The 24,193-nt window shown below is 38.9% G+C and overlaps 1 protein-coding gene across 3 annotated transcripts in view; it reads left to right on the forward strand.

Moving 5' to 3' along the window:
• Nucleotides 1–24,193, forward strand: part of GATAD2B (GATA zinc finger domain containing 2B) — an 80,483-nt gene that overhangs the window by 47,364 nt on the left and 8,926 nt on the right. For all 3 annotated transcript variants that reach the window (XM_043877903.1, XM_043877905.1, XM_043877904.1), the window contains 5 exons: nt 17,740–18,075; nt 21,774–21,903; nt 22,501–22,632; nt 22,925–23,053; nt 23,478–23,648. In XM_043877903.1, coding sequence (XP_043733838.1) covers nt 17,741–18,075; nt 21,774–21,903; nt 22,501–22,632; nt 22,925–23,053; nt 23,478–23,648 — 897 coding nt within the window. In that variant the 5' untranslated portion in view covers nt 17,740. The remainder of the gene's footprint in view (nt 1–17,739; nt 18,076–21,773; nt 21,904–22,500; nt 22,633–22,924; nt 23,054–23,477; nt 23,649–24,193) is intronic.

A 24,193-nucleotide genomic window follows, 5' to 3' on the forward strand; every position in this document is an offset into this window, starting at 1 on the left:
TTGTATTTCATGGACTCTAAGATGCTATTTATATTTGGTTTTAAATTGAAGTGTAGATGATAATTACATTCTTGTGATTCTGGTATACAGCAGAGTGATTCAGTTATACATAAAAATTTTTTTCATATTGTGTTCCATTATAGTTTATTATAGGATACTGACTATAATTCCCTATGCTATAGAGTAGTACCTTGTTTATCTATTTTATATATAATAGTTTGTATCTGCTAATCCCAAGCTCCTACTCTATCCCTCCCTTACCCCCTCTCCCTTTGTTAACCATGTTTGTTTTCTATGTCTGTGAGTCTGTTTCTGTTTTGTAAATAAGTTCACTGTGTCATACATTAGAATCTACATATAAGTGATATCATATGGTATTTGTGTTTTTCTGTCTGACTTAGTACGAGAATCTCTAGGTCCATCCACGTTGCTGCAGATGAAAGATGCCATTGATTTTAAGATGTATCAGTAGTTTATAAACCAATAAGAAAGAAGAAATACTGTCACTTGTTAAATGCTGTTGGTTATAAGATACACACTGATACCAGAGGTTAAAATAGAGAAAAAATATGTATATTAGAATCTATGAAAAAATTACTTGTTTGGATGAGTGAAGTAGGAAGGAGTCATCTGAGATGACTTCAGTTTCTAACTTAATTAAAAAATTTTTTAAAATAGATAAAAGTATCTATTATAAATACAGAATACAAGAGAAATAATAAGGTTGATAGAGGAAAGGGTTCCTCCTCATGTTTGTGTAACTTGTGTGGCAGAAGCAAGAAGAATCTTGCAAGAATGGGGAAGAAACCAGCTATATAGTCTGAAACCTAGAGTCTATCCTTGAAGTCATCCACATTTTAACACTCTTATCACGAGGTCACTTTTTCTGTGAGGGTAAACACATCTCCAGATTTCTCAATTACTGTATGATCCTTGAATTAATCCTTGAATTGCTTGTATTTCTTACTACTGTGTACATACTAGATGCTTCAGAATAGTTTGATTTGAAGAGAATCTTCACTTGATCCCTTCATTGAGATGGAGGTTTTCATTTCCTCAACTTTTTTTCTGTGTTGTTGGATTGTCTCGTTTAGAGATATTTAACATATTATCTGGGCTTCTCTGGTGGCTCAGACAGTGAAGAATCCACCTGCAGTGTGGGCTATCTGAGTTCGATCCCTGGGTTGGGAAGATCCCCTGGAGGAGAGCATGGCAACCCACTCCAATATTCTTGCCTGGAGAATCCCCATGGACAGAGGAGCCTAGCAGGCTACAGTCCATGGGTCACAAAGAGTTGGACACGACTGAGTGATTCAGCACAGCAACACATTATCTGCAGGTGAACAGATCTTGGTAGACCTGTGGCTGATATCTCCCAGTGGTAGAAAGTAAACCAGGGTTTGCCTTCTTTTAAAATGTAAGAACAGATGATAGTTTCTGCACTTTCTGTTTATAATTTTCATAAGGATTTGTTTACTAGGACTGCCCCATTCTGAACGCCATAGTATTCTGTAGTCTGAGTTTTCCCTATGTCGCTCTTTTCTTCCTCTTTACCACTCCACTTTTGAACCTGAATAGATGAATATAGTAGATTTGATGACTAATCTTTATATATTTTATTAATATGCAACTAGTTTTATTAAGTGCATACAGTTGAAAAGGGAATCTTTGTTCTATGAAAGAACACAAAGGCAAGACAAGGTAGCAAAGAACCTGAATGAACATTTTGGCCCACCTGATACTGAAGATTGCAGTGTTAGAATAATGCCCCATCTCCCAAGGTGTCCACATCCTCATCCCCAGAATGATTGAATATGTTCAGTTTCTTGGCAAAGGGGAGTTAAGACAGCAGATGGAATTAAGGTTGTTAATAAGCTCACCTTAAAATATGAATATTATTCTGGATTATCCAGGTGGGCTCAGTGTAATCACCAAGGTTCTTAAAAATGGAAAATTTTAGGCAAAAGAAAGTCAGAAATATGGCAACATGAGGAGTGGGCCCAGCATTGATGGCTTTGAAGATGGAGAAGTGGCCATGAGCCAAGAAAAGCAGGTGGTCAACTAGAAAAGGCAAGAAAATAGATATTGCTCTAGAAATTCCAGGAGGAATGTAAAAAGCCCTGCTGATGACCTGGATTTGGTCCAGTGAGACCCATTTTAGACTTTTGACTTCCAGACTGTAGGATAATAAATTTGTACTGTTCAGGGACTTCCTGGTGATCCAGTGATTGAGAATCCGCCTTGCTATGCAGGGGATGCAGGTTCCATCCCTGGTCCGGTAACTAAGATCCCACATGTCACGGAGCAGCTGAGCCCATGCACCATAATTGTTGAGCCTGCATGCCGTAACTCGAGTCTGTATACCAGGATGAAGGGTCCAGCATGAGACAGCGAAGATCCTGTGTACTGCAACCAAGACCCGACACAGCCAAACAAATAAATATTTTTAAAAATTAATTTGTGCTGTTTAAATCACTTAGTTTGTGGTAATTTGCTGTAACAGCCATAGAAAACTAATATAGTTGCTTCTCCAAACAAGGGCAATTTTCTGTTCAACCGTAGTACCCATCACACCTAACAAGATTAATAGTTATTCCCTAATATTATCTAATACCCAGGCCAGTTGGAGTTTCCCCAGTTGTTCCTCATAATATCTTCTGTAGATTTTCTTTTTAAACCAAGATCTAATCAAATATACCTTGTATTTGGTGTGTCTCTTAATCTAGAATAGTTTGCAACCCGCTCCACCACATTTAATGTCAGCTTTTGAAGAAACCAGACTAGCTGATTTGCAGCATGTTCTACATTGTAGATTTGTCAGATTGTTTCTGTATGGTGTCATGTATCTTGTTCTCTGATTCTCTGTATGTCCTGTAAACTGGACTTCAATGTAAAGTTTATATGTTTTTGGAAAAATACTTCATGGCAGATGCTGTGTCTTCATACTGCATCACATTAAGAGGCACATAATATCTGATTGTTTCACTATTTACACTGCCAATTTAGATGCTTGGGTTAAGGTGACAGCAAGATCTCTCTGTTGGTAAAGCTGTGTTTTTCTCTTTGCAGTTAGTAGTCTTTGGTCTTGTTTTGTTTATTGTAAGCTGGGAAGCCTTTTTGCTCTGAGCCTAGTTATTATGAAAATAAATTAAAAAATTTCAGACCATCATTTTTGACTCCGGAATATGGCACACCATGTTACTAAAACTGTTTGCAATTCCATTACAAAACACCACCTAGTGATGCTGGGTAGAATAAACTTTTTTTTTTAAACATATAACCTGAACTGAAAGAAGTAAGGAAAATTCTCAGGGACCACAAAAATAAAAGGGAACTAAAAATGAGCAGTGTGCATGTGACTTAATGCTGTGGCAATTCTGGGGGGCTTTTCTAGTTTCAGTAACCAAAAGACTTGCTTTTTTTTTCCAGCCGCGCTATGCGGCATGCAGGATGTTAGTTCCCCAACCAGGGATCGAACCTAGGCCCCCTACAGTGGAAGCGTGGAGTCTGAACCACTGGACCACCAGGGAAGTCCCTAATAGACTTGGTCTTAATGCTCACGAGGGGTCCAAGAGGCAACATTTTAGGCCTGTACGGAACAGGAGTAGAGGTGAGCACCCCCTAAGAAAGCCACGATTCTTAAAGGCTCATGTTCAGGGAAGGGAGCTGACCATAACAAATTCCATCCCCTAGTTCAAGGAAACAAAAATTTTCTGTCTCAGCCTAGGCTTTGACTAGAGGTGGGTGGAAATCTCTCCTGAAAATTTAAGTATGAACCAAACTCATATGGGTTTAAATTATTTTTGTCTGAGATTGCTAAGCTGAGAAATAAATACAAAAAATTATTCAGAACACTTTATATATTCTTGCAGTAACTGGCAGAAGCACATGAAAAACTGCTCTGGAGGAACAGGTCCACAATCCAAACCATACAGGATTCTTACAGATAAAGTCCTAGTGAAGACAGGGTGCTCTTAAAAAATTAACAAAAAGCAAAAGAAAACAATTCATATACTATGAACAAAAGTCACAGATACAACAGGCAGCAGCAGGAACTGAAAACTTCAGATAATAGAGCCATTGACTATATAAAATAAATGTATTTAAACTATTAAATACAGAGATTTGAGAAGAGAAGAAGAAATACTTTGGAAGAGACAGATTTGAAAAAAAAGAACTAACTAGAATATCTTAAAAAGTGAAGATTGTGGTCTTCTATTCAGCAGGTATTTATGTAGTACATATTATGGGCCAGGCACTGAATAAAATAGGAAGAAAAAAACTGTTCCATGGAGTTTATATTTTAGTGGATGGGAAACAGACCAACATATATAAGCCTAATATGCTAGGTAGTCATAATTACGAAGAAGAATAAAACTTTTTAAGGGGTTACAGAGTAATGATGAAAGGTGATAATTGTTTTTGCTGTTGTTTTCCCTAGTAGATGTATTAGGGAAAATCTTTCTGAGATGTGAAGGAAATAAGGGAGCAAGCCACACGGCTAACAGGAGAGAACAGGGAGACTAAACAGACTGGAAAGGGAGTGATGGGAGGTATTGGAAGATGTAAAGTCAAAAGATAGTGGGTCAAATTATGTAGGGCCATATAGGCTATGACAAAGACTTGCAGTGCTCTTCTGGTTACTATTGCTGTATATGTAACAAATTAGTTACCTTAAACTTAGTAACCTAAGACAATGGTTTTATTCTGCTTTTGGATTTTGTGGATCAGGAATTCATTCAAATTCGGCACAGCCCTAATGGCTTGTTTCTGCTTTACGGTGTCTGGGGCTGCAACTGGAAAGCTGCAAAAGTGGGGAAGAGGTATTAGTTGGGGGCTGGAATCATCTGAAGGCTCATCAACTTACATGTCTGGTGCCTGGGCTAAGATAACTTGAAGAGTAGACCTGCCAACTGAAGTGTCTACATGTGACCGCTCCCTGAGGCTTTGCTTCGTCACACCATGGCAGCCTCTGGGAAGCTGTACTTCTTAGAAAGCCGTTCAGGTCTCCAGACTTCAGTGTTCCAGAGAATAAGACAAAACCTGCATTGCTTTTTATGACCCAGTGGCAGACGTCACCCAGCATCACTTCTGCTATATTCTACAGATTGAAACAGTCATGAACCCACCTAGATTCAAGAGAAGGGAACATAGATCCCCATCACCACCACCTTTTGATGTGAGGACTTTCAAAGAATTTGGGGAGACAGTGTTTGTAAACCACCACAGATGCCATTAGAGCATTTTGAGCAAAGAAATGATACCACTTAAACTTTAGAAAGATCACTCTGATTTCTCTATGGAACATAGACCGAGAAGGGCAGGAGCAGAGGCAGAGTTTAAAAAATTGCAATAGTCTGAGCAGGGGAGGACAATAGCCTGGACTAGAATAATAACGTGAAAGTGGTGATGAGGGGTTGGGTTTGAAATATATCTGAAAAGGAGTGCTGACAATTTACAGGTCGAATGCATGTAGGGTGTGAGAGGAACGAAGAGTGACTACATAGAGTTTCATATAAGCAGTTGGTTAAATGGTGGTGTCATTTACTGAGGAGGGAAACACTAGGGGAAGAGAACGTTATTATCCCAGGAGTTTATGAATTCAGTTTTGGACATAAGTTCATAAAATGCCTGTTAGACAGCCAAATGAAGATAGCATTTAGGCAGTTGAATATATACCAAAAAAAATTTTAGAGGAGGGATAAGGTCTAGGAATATAAATTTGAGAATTAGCATATAGATGCTTTTTTAAGGTATAGGAATATATGAGATTATGTGGGGTAGGGAGTAAGTGCAGATAGAGAAAAGGTACACAGTTGAACTCAAGGGCATGCATACAGTTAGAATTAGGAATATGCGTTAGAATTAGGAATATGAGTAGATACTAGTGAAGGAGAGTAAGAATAAATGATCATGAAGACAAACAGATGTGGAATTCTGAGGCGGTCTGGTGGTTAGGATTCTAGGCTTTGACTGCTGCGGCATGAGTTCAGTCCCTGATTGGGGAATTCCAATCCCTCAAGGCCGAAAAAGAAAAAGACATATAGATGGCAACAGGTATGTGAAAAGGTGTTCAACATCACAAATCATCAGGGAAATAACAAATCAAAACCACAGTGAGACATTATCTCACACTTGTTATAATGGCTGTTATCAAAAAGACAAGAAGTTAGTGTTGGTGAGGATGGGAAATGGGAATCCTGTGCATTGTTGGTGGTAAATTGGTGCTGCCATTTTGAAAAACAGTATGGAGGTTCCTAAACAAAAAAAATTGAAACTAGAGCTACCATATCATCCAGCATTTCCACTTTTGGGTATTTATCTAAAGGAAACAAAAACACTAACTTGGAAAGATAATGCACCCTCATGTTTTTTGCAGTATTATTTGCAATAGTGAAGATATGGAAGCAACCTGAGTGTCCATCAGTGGGTGAACAGGTAAACAAAATGTTATATGTGTATGTATACGCACACACACAAAATGGAATTATTAGCCGTAAAAAAGGAAATCTTGCCATTTGTGACAACATGGATGGACCTTGCGGGCATTATGTTAAGTGAAGTAAGTCAGACAGAAAAAGATAAATACTGTATAATCTCACTCAAATGTTGAATCTAAACAAAACAAAAACACCAACTCTTGGGTGCAGAGGACAGATTGGTGGTTGCCCAGTGGGGTGGGAGGAATGAAACAAAAAATGAGGGGACGGGATCAAAAAATACAAACTTCCAGTTATAAAATAAGTCATGGAGATGTGAGATATAGCGTGGTGACTGTGGTTAATAGTACTATTTCTAAAAATTGAAGTATAATTGATTCATAACACTGTTTCAGGTGTATAGCAAAGTAATTCAGATTATTTTCCATTATAGTTTATTATATGATACACTGAATATAATTCTTATACTGCACAGTAAATCCTTGTTGCTTACCTACTTTATGTATAACAACTATGTATATAGTTTTCAGACAAAATAAGCTTTGAGGCTATAATTAGAAGAACTTAAAAAAAAATTGTATTTACTTCTGGCTGCACTGGGTCTTTGTTGCTACATGAGGGCTTCCTCTAGTTGCTGTGAGCTTGGACTACCCTATAGTTGCAGTGTGAGGGCTTGTCACTGCTGTGACTTCTCTTGTTGCAGAGCACAGGCTCTTGAGTGCCTGGGTTCATTAGCTGTGGTGTGTGGCCTCAGTAGTTTGCAGCTTGCAGGCTCCAGATCTGGGACTCGGTAGTTGTGGCACACAGGATTAGTTGCCCCAAGGCATGTGGAGTATCCCTAGACCAGGAATCGAACTCATGTCCCCTGCATTGGCAGATGGATTCTTTACCACTGGATGACCAGGGAAGTCCTAGTGGAACTTTTATGATACAAATAAATATAAATTGTAAAGGAGAAGATTGGTAAAGGAAATTTTAAAAGACTGAAAAAGTCTTTATTTCATCTTTGTTTTTAAAAGATACTTTTTGACAAGTATGGTGTTTTAGATTGTCAGATATTTTTTCTTTCAGTATTTTAAAGATGTTTCTGTGTTCTCTTTTGCATTGTTTCCATCAAGAAATCTGATGTTATCCTTGTCTTTACATGTAAACATATCTTTCCCCCTCTCACTTTGGCTGCTTTCAAGACTTTGTAGTAGGTTTTTGTTGTTGTTGTTGTTGTTTTTGGCTACGCTGGGTCTTCATTGCTGTGCGCAGGCTTCTCGTAGTGGCTTCTCTTACTGCAGCAGGTAGACTCTAAATGTGCAGGTTTCAGTCATTGCCTTGCAGGGGTTTAGTTGCTCCAAGGTATGTGGAATCTTCCTGGAACAGGAATTGAACCTGTGTCCTCTGCATTGGCAAATTCTTAACCACTGGACCACCAGGGAAGTCTGTTTATAGTAGTTTTGAGCAATTTGATTATGATGTCCCTTGGTGTGGGTTTTTTTTTCCCCCATGTTTCTTGTGCTTGGGGTTTGTTGAGGTTCTTGGATTTGTAGATCTATAGTTTTCATCATTTATTCATTTGGCCATTATTCATATATATTTTTTCTGTGCGCTGCATCTCCTGTCTTTGAGAGACTCCAGTTATCTGTATACTTGGCTGCTTCAAGCTGTCCTCTAGTCCTCTAGAAAGACTTTTATTTTTTTATTTTTTTCTCTTTGTTTGATTTTGGATAATTTTTATTGCTATTCTTCTGGTTCACTAGTCTTTTTTTTTTTTTCCTTTAATAATTGAATCTGCTCTTATTATCATCCCTTGTGTTTTTAAACATCTTTATTGAGATATATTTCACATACCATAAGATTCACCCATTTATATACAGTCCACTGGTTTTAGTATAGTCAGAGTTGTGCAAATGTTACCACAATCTAAGATTAGAACATTTTCATCACTCCAAACAGAACCCGCCTACCCCTTAGCAGTCATTCTCTATTTGCCCCTCTCCTCAGCTCTAGGCAACCACTGGCTACTTTGTTTCCATAGATTTGCCTTTTCATGTAAACGGAATCATACAATATAGGGCCTTTTGTGACCGGCATCCTTTACCTAGAATAGTGTTTTCAGGGTTCATCTATGTTGTGACACGTATCAGCACTTTGTTCCTTTTTATGGCCATTATACAGTGTTTATACGATGGCTGTATATCCATTGTGTGAATATACCACATTTTGTTTATCTGTTCATCAGTTAATGGACGTTTGGGTTCTTTCCACTTTTTGGCTATTATGAATAATGCTGCGTGAGCACTTGTGTACAGATTTTTGTGTAGAGATAATGTTCTTGGTTCTCCTAGCAGTGGAGTTGCTGTGTTATATGGTAACTCTATGTTTAACTTTGTGAGGAACTGGCAAGCAATTTCTCAAAGTGACTGTATCATTTTACATTCCTACCAGCAGTGTGTGAAGATTCTACTTTCTTTACATGCTTGGTACTTCACCTGTCTTTTTTATGATAGCCATCTTTCGGCAGCTCTTAGCTTCTATGGTACTTTGTCCTTTTTGAAATGTAGCTGTCTTTGTCTCACTATACCCTTACACCCTCATCTCAGTCTCTTCAACTCAAGAGTCTGCCTGGCTCTCCTCCTTTCCCATCCCTGCATCATGTCCTAGAAATGCTCCTGTGGCAGTAAACAAGTGAGTTACAGAGCTTATTTCATTTGTTTCCTGTCCCTCTGGGATCACTGTTCTTGGTAGCCTCACGTCCAGTATCTTGAAGACCTTGTTTCAGGTGTTTTGTCTAGAGGTTTTTTGTTTCAGGTGAGCGGGCATATCCGGCCTGTGTTACACCATCTTGACTAGAAGTGGAAATCACAGCATTGGTTTTAAGATCAACAAATTGGTGCCTAAATGCTGAACTGGAGAGAGGATTACTAAATCAAATATCTTTTGCTTTGTAATTCTACACAACAGTTAAAACAAATGAACTAGAGCTTCATATATTTACTTGGATAAATTTTAAATATTAAAAAATTAAGCATTAAAAAAGCAAAATGAAAAAGGATACATACAAGAGCTACTTTTAAAATTACACCAACTAAGGAATTCCCTGGTGGTCCAGTGGTAGGACTCCACCCTTCCACTTCAGGGTACCTGGATTATAACCTATCACCTGGATTTCTTCTCAAGGAACTAAGATCCTGCATGCTGTGTGGTGCAGCCTAAACAAGTAAAATATACAAACTATACTATATATTATTTATGGAATCATATATATGTAATAGAATGATAACAAATCCATTATAATGCCTTTCTCTGAGGAGGGAAGGAGGGAGGGTAGAATGATTTGGTGGAAAAGTTACACAGGGTGCTTCAACTATATCTATAATGTTTGCATGCATGATAAGTCACTGCAGTCATGTCTGACTCTTCATGATCCCATGAACTGTAGTCTGTCAGTCTCCTCTGTCCATGGGATTCTCCAGGCAAGAATACTGGAGTGGGTTGCCATTTCTCCTCCATATCCCTTCTCCAGGGGATCTTCCCGACCCAGGAATCAAACCAGGGTCTTCTGCATTGCAGGTGGATTCCTTACCAACTGAGTTAATCAGGGAAGCCCAGTCTATGTTTAGTTCACTAAAAATAACTTTAATGTGATTAAATGAGGGAATACCTATACAGGGCCTTATATATTGCCTGGTAAGTAGTGGTCGACACAGTAGATATTAATTCATTTTGCTCACCTCTATGAGAGGATGGAGGGATCCTCTTCCCTCTCAGGATCTTCTAATAGTCTTCACTGCAGACCTGTATTTTGATTTAGGGGTAACAGTGATTTGAAAATTTGACAAGCATGATTCTAAAGCTGTGTCACCATCTGGCCATTCTTATGTTTTTACAACAGTTAGCAATGAATTTAAAGCTGGATATTTTTCTGCTGTAATTGTTGGACACAAGTACTCCTTTAATTTGTTGACGTGTCATGCTTTTCTAGTTTTCCCTTAGCTCTCTTAGTTTCCTCTGACCAACCAATCCTTAAATGTAGGTATTGCCCAAGGCTCTATCCTTGGCTCTTCTTTTCAACTGTATATTCAGTTTCATTCATCCCCATACATTATTTTCAGTTATCTTCCTTACCTGTTCAAATATTTACCTCCAGCTCTGGCCTGAACTCTGGTGCTCTTGTTTGTGTACCATATATTCACTTGTTTAGTGGGTATCTCCACCTTGATTTCATTTCAGCATTTCTGACAGAGCTGTCTGTCCATTTGGATATTTTCAGTTTAGGTAACAGAAAATCCAGTTCATACTGGCTTAAACATTAAAGGTATTTGCTGGTCTGTGTAACAGGACTAGCTTCAGAGTAGCTTGCTTTGGTGGCACAGCTGTGTAGTTAGCTGTCCTCTCAGTGTTCTGCTGTGCACAGCATCTGCTCTGTCTGCAAACTGCCTTCCCTCATGACCAAGATGGCGGCCAGCAGCAGCATGCCAGCACTACCTGTTTTCTCATCTGGGGCTTCCCTGGTGGCTCAGAAGGTGAAGAATCCGCCTGCTATGCAGGAGACCCAGGTTCGATCCCTGTGTTGGGAATATCCCTTATACAAGGGAATGGCTAAATTTTCTCATTGAGAGGAAGGTAATAGAATTGATAGGACTTAGTGAGTTAGATTTAAAAGTCTGGAAAAGTTAAGGATGATTTCCAGGCTTCTAGGGCCTCTGGATGAATTGAATTCAGTATGAGGAAGAAAAAGCAGCATATAGCAAAGGCTTGTAACATCTAACTTCTTTATGTATGTAACTACTTGTATGTAACATCTAACTACTTGTATGTAACTACTTTAGTTACATGCACATCTGTCTTCTATCAGAATGAAATTGTTAAAGACAGTAACCTGGTCTTTTTTTCACCTTTACTTCTAGTACCTAACCCAGAACTTGGCATACTGTATATACTTAATGTCTGTGGGGGATGGATGGGTTGGATGCATGTGCAAATGCGTGAATCCACAACACTGCTTCTTAAGATTATTTTGCTCTGAGCAGGGAGATGTACATATATGACAGATTTTTTTTTTTTTTTTTTGGCAGGGTGGGGAGGAAGGAATAGCTGTAAAATATATAATAGATTTTTTTTAATGATTTTTTAGTGTGGATGATTTTTTTTTCAGTTTTACTTATTTATATTTGACTGTGCCAGGTCTTTATTGCTGTGTGGGCTCTTCTGTAGTTGTGGAGAGCAGAGGCTACACTCTAGTTGCAGTGCGCATGGCATGTGGGATCTTCCCAGACCAGGGATCAAACCCATGTCTCCTACATTGGCAGACAGAATCTTTATCATTGAGCCACCAGGGAAGCCCTGTAATAGGTTTTTGAAGTGAGCTAGATGTGCATTGGAATTCTAGATTCACTGCCTAAAGCTTTGCAGGCTTAGAGTACTTGATTTGACACTTTTTCCACCTCTAAAGTAGAGATAATATCACTTAGTAACTTGTTGAGGAGATTTAAATAAGGAAACATGGTAAAATGTCTAGTAGCCTGTTTGGCTTTTAAGTAGGCACTTAAGAAATATGGTTATTATTTGAAGCCTGGAAAAAGCAGAAAAGTTTGATTAGGTGTTAAAAGACAACATAAAACATTCATTTTACAGAAGTTTCGTTTTTCTTTTTGGAGAGAAATTTGTGTGTGACCAGCTTAACATTGGAGCAGGAAATGGCAACCCACTCCATTATTCATGCCTGGAGAATCCTATGAACAAAGGAACCTGGTGGGCTACAGTCTATGGGGTTGCAAAGAGTGGAACACAACTGAAGCAACTTAGCACTAACTCAGCGTACATTGAATATTATTTTTACAGCTTTATTGGCGTATAAATGTATGATTCAGCGATTTAAAAAAAAAATAAATGTACAGAATTCTGTGACTATAACTACAATCTAGCTTTAGAACATTTTCATCACCCTGAAAATATCACTCGTGGCCTTTTTTAATCTGTTTCTACTAAATTGGATTTTTTTTTCCTTACTGTGGCAAGCTATATATAACATAAAATTTACTATTTTAACCTTTTTTATTTTTTTAAATATTTATTTTTATCTATTTAATTTATTTATTTGACTGCACCAGGTGTTAGTAGTAGCATGTGGGATCTAGTTCCCTGACCAGGGATCAGACGTGAGCCCCCCTGCATTGCAAGCACAGTCTTAGCCTCTGGACCTCAGGAAAGTCCCTAGTTTAACCATTTTTAAATGTTGAATTCAGTTTTTATTACTTTCACAGTGTTTTGCAACCATCACTACTATCCATTTAAGAATTTTTTCTTCATCCCAGAGACACTGTTCCCATTAAATAGTAACTCCTCACTACCTTCTCTCCACCCCCAGTCACTGATAACCTCTGTTTTGCTTTGTCTCAGTGAATATGCCTTGCTGAGTCATTTCAGTCATGTCTGACTCTTCTCAACCCTATGGGCTGTAGCCCACCAGGTTCCTCTTATCCATGGGATTCTCCAGGCAAGAATACTGGAGTGGGTTGCCATGCCTTCCTCCAGGGGGAATATGCCTTAGGTAACTCATATAAGTGGAACCGTAAAATATTTGTCCTTCTCTATCTGACTGACTTCATTTAGTCTGGTTGTTTTAAAGAATCATCCATATCTCACTGGATTTTGAGGCAGGCATGGCTGCGAGTACATAAAGTTGGGTCAGTAAAGTCAAGAGTGGGCAAGGAAAATTTAATCAGAGTTATCAAGCCATCTGTTGGAAACGATTGCTTACCTCAGACATTCAAATATCTGGTTCTGGTTTCTCACAACTTGCAGTGTACCCATTTATGTCATTATAATAAAGGGGAAATTATTTGAACTGATTTAGTTATTTGTATAACCATCATTTGAAGAAGCCAAGCTAATGATGGCATCCCAATTTCCAACCAGCACCAGGTTGTTGAATTTTGTCATTTTATCATTGCCTCAGTGCTCATAAATATAATTTATCTCAAAACTTAGAACAGTATACTGTATTAACGCACATTTGTATATTTTGCTGTGTACTTTTCTGAAGTACTTTTTTCACCTAGGTGTATAATTAGTTGACTTTTTACCTTTTGCAACTCCTCATGGTATTCTCAATCATACTCTCACTATGAGGTGTTGATCAAGTTACCCAGGACATTGTTACTGTGGAATTAGGGCTTAACTTTTTGGTGTTCATTCAACTTTCCAGTCAGTCCATCTGGGGGTATTCAGAGGTAAACCACTTCAGAAGTAACACATGTCAAAATAAGAAATCTTTGGGGAACCTGCAGCTAATGAATGTCTCTATATGCTATAATATGTTTCATATCTGAAGCTGTTAAAAGAGAATTAAGAGGATATGGAGAAATTGGAGCCCTCGTACTCTGCTGGTGGTAATGTAAAAATGGTGCAGCTACTTTGGAAAAACAACCTAACAATTCTTCAAAATGTTAAAGAGAGAGTTACCATCAGTTCAGTTCAGTTCAGTCGCTCAGTCATGTCTGACTCTTTGCAACCCCATGAATTGCAGCACGTCAGACCTCCCTGTCCATCACCAACTCCCGGAGTTTACCCAAAGTCATGTACATCGAGTCAGTAGTGCCATCTAGCCATCTCATCCTCTGTTGTCCCCTTCTCCTCCTGCTCCCAATCCCTCCCAGCATCAGGGTCTTTTCCAATGAGTCAACTCTTCGCATGAGGTGGCCAAAGTATTGGAGTTTCAGCTTCAGCATCAATCCTTCCATTGAACACTCAGGACTGATCTCCTTTAGGATGGACTGGTTGGATCTCCTTGCAGTCCAAGGGACTCTCAAGAGTCTTCCTCAGCACCACAGTTCAAAAGCATCAATTCTTCAGCACTCAACTTTCTTCACAGTCCAACTCTCACATCCATACATGACCACTGGAAAAACATAGCCTTGACGAGACAGACCTTTGTTGGCAAAGTGATGTCTCTGCTTTTTAATATGCTATCTAGGTTGGTCATAACTTTCCTTCCAAGGAGCAAGCGTCTTTTAATTTCATGGCTGCAGTCACCATCTGCAGTGCTTTTGGAGCCCAAAAAAATAGTCTGACACTGTTTCCACTGTTTCCCCATCTACTTGCCATGAAGTGATGGGACCAGATGCCATGATCTTAGTTTTCTGAATTTGAGCTTTAAGCCAGCTTTTTCAGTCTCCGCTTTCACTTTCATCAAGAGGCTCTTTAGTTCCTCTTCACTTTCTGCCATAAAGGTGGTGTCATCTGCATATCTGAGGTTATTGATATTTCTCCCGGCCATCTTGATTCCAGCTTGTGCTTCCTCCAGCCCAGCATTTCTCATGATGTACTCTGCATATAAATTAAATCAGCAGGGTGACAAGATACAGCCTTGATGTACTCCTTTTCCTATTTGGAACCAGTCTGTTGTTCCATGTCCAGTTCTAACTTTTGCTTCTTGACCTGCATACAGGTTTCTCAGGAGGCAGGTCAGGTGGTCTGGTATTCCCATCTCTTTAAGAATTTTCCAGAGTTTGTTGTGGTCACACAGTCAAAGGCTTTGGCATAGTCAATAAAGCAGAAATAGATGTTTTTCTGAAACTCTCTTGCTTTTTCAATGATCCAGCGGATGTTGGCAATTTGATCTCTGATTCCTTTGCCTTTTCTAAAACCAGCTTGAACAATCTGAAAGTTCACAGTTCACGTATTGCTGAAGCCTGACTTGGAGAATTTTGAGCATTACTTTACTAGCATGTGAGATGAGTGCAGTTGTGCGGTAGTTCGAGCATTCTTTGGCATTGCCCTTCTTTGGGATTGGAATGAAAACTGACCTTTTCCAGTCCTGTGACCACTGCTGAGTTTTCCAAATTTGCTGGCTTATTGAGTGCAGCACTTTCACAGCATCATCTTTCAGGATTTCAAACAGCTCAACTGGAATTCCATCACCTCTACTAGCTTTGTTTGTAGTGGTGCTTTCTAAGGCCCACTTGACTTTACATTCCAGGATGTCTGGCTCTAGGTAAGTGATCACACCATCGTGATTATCTGGGTGGTGATCTTTTTTGTACAGTTCTTTGTATTCTTGCCACCTCTTCTTAATATCTTCTGCTTCTGTTAGGTCCATACCATTTCTGTCCTTTATCGAGCCCATTTTGCATGAAATGTTCCCTTGGTATCTCTAATTTTCTTGAAGAGATCTCTAGTCTTTCCCATTCTGTTGTTTTCCTCTATTTCTTTGCATTGATCGCTGAGGAAGGCTTTCGTATCTCTCCTTGCTATTCTTTGGAACTTTGCATTCAAATGGGAATATCTTTCCTTTTCTCCTTTGCTTTTCGCTTCTCTTCTTTTCACAGCCGTTTGTAAGACCTTCTCAGACAGCCATTTTGCTTTTTTGCATTTCTTTTCCATGGGGATGGTCTTGATCCATAGGACCCAGCAGTTCTACTTGTTGGTATATGTTCAAGAGAACTGAAGACATGTCCGTACAGAAACGTGTGTACGGAAGTTCATAGCAGTATTCATAATAGTAAAAAGTAGGGGACTTCCCTAGTGGGCCAGTGGTTAAGACTCTATGCTTCCACCACAGGGGACATGAGTTCTATCTCTGACCACGGAATTAGGATACTACATACCGCACAGGGCGGCCAAAAAAATGAAAAAGCGGGGGAAAGACCCAAATGTCTATCAATTGATAAATGAATAAACAAAATATATATCCACACAATGGAATATCATAAAAAATATGAAGCAGTGATATATGCTACTTGAATGAACCTTAAAAACATAATGGTGAGTGAAAGAAGTCAGTCATAAGAGACTACATATTGTATGATTCCATTTATATAAATGTCCAAAATAGGCAAATTTAGAGATAAATTCAATTAGTGAGGTATAGAGGTAAAGGGAGAAGAGAGTGACTGCCAATGGGTATGGGTTTTTTTTTTTAAGGAGGAGATAATGAAAATATTCTAATACGGATTGTGCTGATCATTGCACAACTCTGTGGGTATACTAAAAACCGCTTGATTATACACTTTAAATAGGTGAACTGTATGAAATGTCAATTATTTCTCAATAAGGGTGTTCTTTGAAAAAGAGAAAGAGAGTTAAGAAACATTACCTGAAAATTCAGAGGTCTGAATTCTGACTTTTCTCTCTTCTCCAAAAGGTCTGTTTCCTTTTGTTGGAAATTCTTTTGTTGGTTACTCCTTTTCCTCATTGTAACTAGAAGAGTTACATTTTCCTTTGCACTACAGGAAGGAAGATGCTGCAAGCACATACATACTTTTCTTTGTAAGAGCACCAATTAACGTTGGTAATCTGTTCTGTCCTACTACTCGAGTCTGTGAATTATCAAGCTGATTCTTACATCTTACGTGTGAAAGTTATATCCTGAGGGTATAGAAATTAAATTTTACTGAACCCTTTTCTGAGTGCCCACTTTTACAGATGAAATTGAGATTTGGGGAGGTAAAGTAACTTTTAAAATATTTGACCTGTAAAAGTAAATAGCAGTTTGAACTGTGTTTTGATGCATCAAAAAATTTTCTTTCCAGTGTCACATTACTGTTTCCTACCAGGAAGGTTAACCCTGGATTTAAAAGTGTTGGAGAAATTTTGCAGCTAGATTTTATTAGTGTAACACATCAAAATGAGAAGGAAAAAGTCATAATTAGCTTGCCTGTAATAATTTTGCTGTAGGAGTAACAAACATAGTACCTTTTATCTTCCTATGTGCCTGAGTTCTTTGCTGAACAAAGTATCTTAAGATACTGAATCTGTATAGGATTGAGGGCAAATAACAATGGGACCCTCTGACCGTTGCTGTATCCAGACAACTGAGGATTCCTGTTAGATGCCCTTTGTCTAATTAATCTTTCTCATGTTTCTCCATCAGTAAAAATGGCTAGTTAAAGATATGCATGGGTGACCTAAGGAACCTCCCATTCATAAAAGAGTCTTTTCCAGGAGAAGAATTTGGCATGAGAGTTAAAACCAAAGCATCTGACTTTGAGCATGCATACACAAAAGGCCAGTCACAAAAGAATGTTTACTTTTTTGAGAGATGTAGGCTCTTAATGGATTATTTCAGTGAGTATGGTCTTTGGTTTCAGACATCTATACAGTAAGAACCTCGATGACTGGAAGGCATTTGAAGGTTTACTTGAGGTTGAGATGATACCTCTTTTAATACAGATCATCTAGGAAGTTATAGGGTAGAATGTTAGCTCAGTTAACTTTAACTTTCCATTTATATGCCTGTGATTCTTCTTTCCTTGTGGACTATTTAAGGGACTTTATTCTGATTGCACTCGAATGTTTCTTTCCACAGGATGGATAGAATGACAGAGGATGCTCTTCGCCTGAATCTGTTGAAGCGGAGCTTGGACCCAGCTGATGAGCGAGATGATGTCCTGGCTAAACGACTCAAAATGGAGGGGCATGAGGCCATGGAACGTCTGAAAATGTTGGCACTGCTCAAACGAAAGGATTTGGCAAATCTTGAGGTGCCACATGAGTTACCCACTAAACAAGATGGCAGTGGTGTCAAGGGCTATGAAGAGAAGCTTAATGGGAATCTCAGGCCTCATGGAGACAACAGGACTGCTGGAAGGCCAGGCAAAGAAAACATCAATGATGAACCTGTAGATATGAGTGCTAGACGGAGGTATGGCTTGATTCAGCTGCCTCCATGGTTAAGGTCTTCTCATAAACTAAGCCTATGAAAAAGGAATGAATTCCAATGAGAGAAAGGGGTTTTTCTTCCTAAAGCTTTTTGAATGAAGGTGTATCTATGCCATCTGGCTTGACCATGAATTTCTCTTGTTTCCAAATGAAAATAAGTGCCTCTAAAAATTATTATCCTTAACATAAAGTAGCTGTTTCTGGATCAAGGAGGCAGTAAGAGTTGGTACCCCAATTAGAATGAGTTAATATACTTTCACTCTAATCTTAGGCCATTTTAGGAGGCAGGCAAAAGCAGTCATTTCTTCAGATCACCCCAGGAGTTTTGGGGTCTGTTGATTATGAATACCCAGCTTTTATTACCTCAGAGAGTATGGGCCTCTCTTGTGTGCTCTCTCTTCTTCATGTGCTGATCGTCTGCATTTTTTACTTCATTTGTGCCACATTCCCCAAACCCCAAATATGCATACACATTCACTTACACAAGTACACTCATGCTTGTGCTCTCTCTCTCACATACACATGGCAAGAAAGAAGAAGAAAGGAATGGTTATAATCTTACTTAGGTTTCTTTCTCTACCTTTTCATGTTAACTTATTAGTATTGTCCCAGAGTTATTTTGTTTAAATCACACCCAGTAGGGGAACAGTATTCTTGGTAATAGCATTAAAAACCCTTAGGAAACGTCAGAAAAGTTCTGTAGAGGTTGTGGAAGAAGAGAAAAATTCTTGGGAGCAATATGTAGTATCAGCAAAGTATTATAGGCTAATCCTTAGACATTTTTAGAAAAAAAGAAAAGTGGATCAATGAGATAATGCACCTGAGTAATCCACTTGCCCAGTAATCACCCTTAGCCTTCTGGAGTAAATGACTAATCCTCCTTCACTGGGGTCAATGAAGAGGAGAAATGTTAGGTGGATTCCTTACATCCATATTTGGAACTGAAAATGTATTTTTCATAAAAACATTGTTACACATTTTGGTAAGATCTCAGTGCTGTTGGAATTGTATTATATCACAGATAAATTCTGTTGAAAGTTAGAGTACCCTGAAAACTCTCCCATTGCATTTAATTTAAAAGAGGATTGAACTTTTGAAACTTGATTCTTTGGAAACTGGGAACTGTTCTTAATGTTCTCCAGGAAAAGAGGCTTGATGTAAACCATCTAGATCTCCATTCTGCATGAAAAAAATAGGCCCTGTCTGCCCTGTCGCTCGTCTTCCCTTTCACCAGACCAGATACACTGACAGCTATTTCCACTTAGCCTCAAGCTTTTTGTAAGAAGAAAGAAGATTGATAGATTGCTCAGCATGGAGAACAGTGGTTTCTTTGATGTGGATAAAAGGAGGAGGGACTTTAAAAGCAGAAAGAAGGAAGGGCTCTTGACATGATAGCCATATCATAATTGCCTAAATATCTTTTTTTTTTTTTTGCCATCAGCTGTACAAGTTATGGTATCTATGAAATAAGATATGCATGAAACCAGCACTGCTTATGTTTTGGAATGCTATCGAGAATACAGCAGTTCTGATTTTGTTTTTATTACCTGGATAAAGATTAGGAGTTTTATAGTTTCTGGGAATCTGCCAGTCTGAGTTACAAAGTGATATCAGCAGCAAGTCTGGCTTTTAATAATATCTAATTGGTAGGGTTTCATACCTAAGAACAGCAAGTATTGTATGTAAATCATATGTATGTTTGGGAAAGTAGCAAAGTAACTTCTATCCCCAGAAAAGTTTTAATAAAAAGCCAGAGTTCCACGTCAAAAGTAAAAAAAAAAAAAAACAAATTGAGGAATGAAACTTGACTTGGGCTTTTCCTTACCTGTGCTGTTTATGTAATATGAGTCAGTTATATTTGGGAATAAAATATCATTTAGGGTTTTCTCAGATACAACTTCCTGATAAATGTCACTCAATTCCAAAATCTTCATACTGTAATGTCTGTGCTTGTTCTGTTGCTGGATAATCCTTAAGTAATGAGTGGCACTCATTTGAGTAAGGAAGAATTCCTTAGGTTAGAAATAATCTGTGAGGTGTGTATCCAGCCAGGCCAGGATAGAAAGAGCTTCTGACTGTTGATGTAAACATTGGGGAATCATATAGAAGAAAGAGAAATCTATCAGACCTCAAAGTTGTTTACTCATGTTAGGGATGGGGGTGGGGCATGAAGGAATATAGAAATGTAAATAAAAATGCAGTTTATTTAGGCCTGACCATTACTCCAGGAACTGGGGGTTAAAGGATAAAAGGTTCTTTTCTTCCTTTAGTGACTTCTTTTTTCTGTAACCCTACATTTTCAGCTTGTGTCTGTGACCAGTGGTTATAAAGTGATGCAGACAAATTTAGTAATTCCCAAGATAGTTACTATTATCATTGTCTTTCTATTTTATTTCCTCAGCTAAACTTGGTTGTTTTAGTAACCTCAGTTTTACCCTGTTGAGGAATTGAATGCCTGTCCCAACCATCCAAGGCGCCTTGTTCAAAAGGCATCCAAGTCCCAATGGCATCTGAGACAAGACCCCCTGAGAAATGGTCAAGAGGCGCTCAGGACTAAAGATCTGTGGTTATAAAAGGCTTGAGTTACAAGTTTAAGAAAGACCTAAGAACACATTGTTTTAGACCTAAACACTCCTGACTACACTGTAGATTTCAAGAAAGTAGTCAGCGAAGATATCTGAGTTAAGAAATCAAGAGAGAATTATAGGATATGGTCATTGACTTGGGAACCTCAGGCAGTTAGAATTCATAGGATTCTTGTTATCTAAGTGTTAAAAAGTGAGTGCCATTTTTTATTTTAGAGGGACAAGATGCTTTTTTTTTTTTCTTCTTTTTTTTTTGACAAGATGCTTTTAAGACTAGCCCCAGAAAGATCAAAACTAGAGTTGTCTAATAACTAGGATTGGCCATAGGGCGTAGCCGGTGTGAAAGGTTTAGATCAGAGTCATTTCTAGATAGTTTTTTTTCTGAGGGAAGATGGTAAGTAGAACTTGCAATTAGGTACAAGACACATACATTTAATTGTGGAGTTTCAATCCTCCAGAAGGCTGTAGACATTATACTTAGCACTGTCCATTCTCTTGAGCCACTGACAACAATACCAACAGTACCTTCTTTTGGCCTAAACCCTTGGCAGGATAGACTTCACTGGAGTTGCCATATAACCTCCTTTCTTGTAAATCTTCAGATAGCCAGGATCATCTTCTTATCAGTATCATCATATTGATATAACGCCTCCTTGGCAACGTGTCCTCTGTACCTGGGGTGGACAAGTAGGCTCTACTGCCTTTGCCTTTCTTCCCCTGTCAGGCTAACCATTTCCTTCTTGAACCTCAAGACAACCCAAAAGGAGACTGAGATATAAGGAAAGCACTTGGAATTTTGATGAAAATTGGTATGATAAAAACACTTATCTCTTACTTTCATTCCTAAAGCCATTCAGTGTCTTTCTGTCTGCATTCTCTCTAAGGAATTTAGATGGGAAAAGTTCTTTTTGCTATGGTTTTGTCAACACTTCCATTTTGGTTTCTTCTTTATTCTTTGATTTGGATGTCTCTGTCTTCCCTGGGTGAATCAGAACAGACAAGTTTCCTTGGATTTCTTTGTTCAGTGTAGAAAAGTTTTCACAACTTTTTTATGAACTTTGTTGGAAATACCTTAATTTTTCCTTTTCTTGTCCAGTGAACCAGACCGAGGAAGGCTAACTCCCTCCCCAGACATCATTGTTTTGTCTGATAATGAGGCTTCCAGCCCCCGTTCCAGCTCCCGAATGGAAGAAAGACTCAAAGCAGCCAACCTAGAGATGTTTAAGGTAAAAAAAATAGATTCCTCTCATCATTTCTTGCTTCTACTATTCTTTTTAATTCCCTGAGAGTCCCATTTCTGTTTTTCTTTTAGTGTTTACTTTTTGGATCTAAATAACTACAAGTGGAGAAGAAAATTTGAAAAAGCATATTCAGTGTAGTTTTATCTTTGGAAAATGAAAACTTCATAATTCAAATCATGTAAACTCAACTCTTAACTAGAAATACCTTCTATACTGTATCCTGGGTCTCAGAATATGGAGGAATTCCTAAGTTTTTATGTATTTCTGGAGGAAACACGAGTTTAAAAGATTAAGGAACATTATTTTCAAGAAAAGCAATATCTCCCTTTGGCCATTCTTCTGCCAGGAATCTGTTTAGCATTTATATATGATCTCTTCTTTCATTCTGTAAGCTATTTTTGAGTACCTAATGAATACCAGGCGCTGTGCCAGACTATGTGCTAGGAACACAAAGGTAACAATTTCATTGCACCTGTGCTTCTTGTGGAAGATGAAAGTTTTTGACCTAAAAGAATAGATCATCTTGCAGGAATGGACTCTGAGTAACTACTACTATAGCTGATAGTCTCCATGTTTCCTCAGGGGAAAGGCATTGAAGAACGGCAGCAGCTCATCAAGCAGCTGAGAGATGAGCTGCGATTGGAAGAAGCCCGACTGGTGCTGTTAAAGAAACTGAGACAGAGTCAGCTACAGAAAGAGAACGTGGTTCAGAAGGTACTGTGCCCAAGAAATAAAGGACTAGCAGAAAGCAAAGAAAAACTGAGAATGGGCTACCCCAGGCAGATTCAGCAGGGTGGCTCATTCTTCTCTGGTCCCCTGGGTTTTAGTCTCTAGGAATAATGTTATTTTTTTATTTGGGGCCTTAATCAAGAAAACTGTGATTCTATTTTTTCATTTTCCCTTCTGCTCAACAGGAGCTTCAGACTGAGAAGGAGTTTTGAAAGTCTAGTACCAGATTTCTAGATTACTAGCCTTTTCCACTGTCTCATTTTCTCCTCTCTCCCAGACTCCAGTTGTACAGAATGCAGCATCTATTGTTCAGCCATCTCCTGCCCATGTGGGACAGCAAGGCCTGTCCAAGCTTCCCTCCCGGCCTGGGGCCCAAGGGGTTGAACAGAATTTGAGAACATTACAGGTATGTGACCCATAGTGTGATCTTAGTTTCAGGGAACTCTTATCCTCTCAGTTTCGGGGCTTTTGTGAAGGTCACGGAAAGAACCTGGCCTTGATAGACATGTCATTATTATCAATAGTCCTGTTGGTCCTTAATGGCATGATTTAGTCTGCAGTAGAAGGATGAATAACTGATCTTTCCACTGTAGTCTTTCTAATTCCTAGCCCTTTTCCATAGAGGGTTAAGATAGTTTATACCAAAAAAGCCAGGGAATTCCTAACTACTAATCAATTTTTGCAGTGATGGCAGATTTATCCCATAGATCATTAGACAAAATTACCAAATCTGACTGTATTTCTATTTAGCTATATACTATAGACAGTGTTTTCTATTTGGCATTTTGTGAGGCATTTGCCACCTATGACTGTATCTTCTTACACTTCAGGGTCACAGTGTCATCCGTTCAGCGACCAATACCACCCTCCCACACATGTTAATGTCTCAACGTGTGATTGCGCCAAACCCAGCCCAGCTACAGGGTCAGCGGGGCCCGCCTAAGCCTGGCCTTGTACGCACCACAACACCCAATATGAATCCCACCATCAATTACCAGCCGGTAAGAGGGAGCCCTAATGTGGAAACAGAAAAATCTTTTATTTGCTTTCCCTGTTGAAAAGGTCATAGATTTTAAGTTTTCAGACTAGGACAACAAAGGAAATTTTGGTGGGTTGACAGTGGTCCCAAAAGTGAAATCATGAGGAATTGTATGAATATAGCATGTGTGTGCTTAGTTACTAAGTCGTGTCTGACTCTTTGCAACCCCACGGACCATAGCCCAGCAGGCTCGTCTGTCCATGGAGTTGTCCAGGTAAGAATACTGGAGTGGGTTGCCATTTACTCCTCCAGGGGATCTTCCCAACCCAGGGATCAAACTCGAGTCTCCTCCATCTCCTACATTGGCAGGCGGATTCTTTACCACTGAGCCCCCTGGGAAGCCCACTTGAATATAGTAGTGGAGAAGAAGGGTTAGATGCAGCAGAGCAGCAGTAAGCTAAAATATGTCTAGAGGAAAGAGCTGGAGGGGCCTAAGGAATGAGAAACATAAAGGACGTAAGACAGAGAATCCTGAATCTTTGCAGTTTTAGTTCGTAGCCACTGTCA

Source organism: Cervus elaphus, chromosome 20, assembly GCF_910594005.1.
Source record: "Cervus elaphus chromosome 20, mCerEla1.1, whole genome shotgun sequence".
Lineage (NCBI taxonomy): Eukaryota > Metazoa > Chordata > Mammalia > Artiodactyla > Cervidae > Cervus > Cervus elaphus.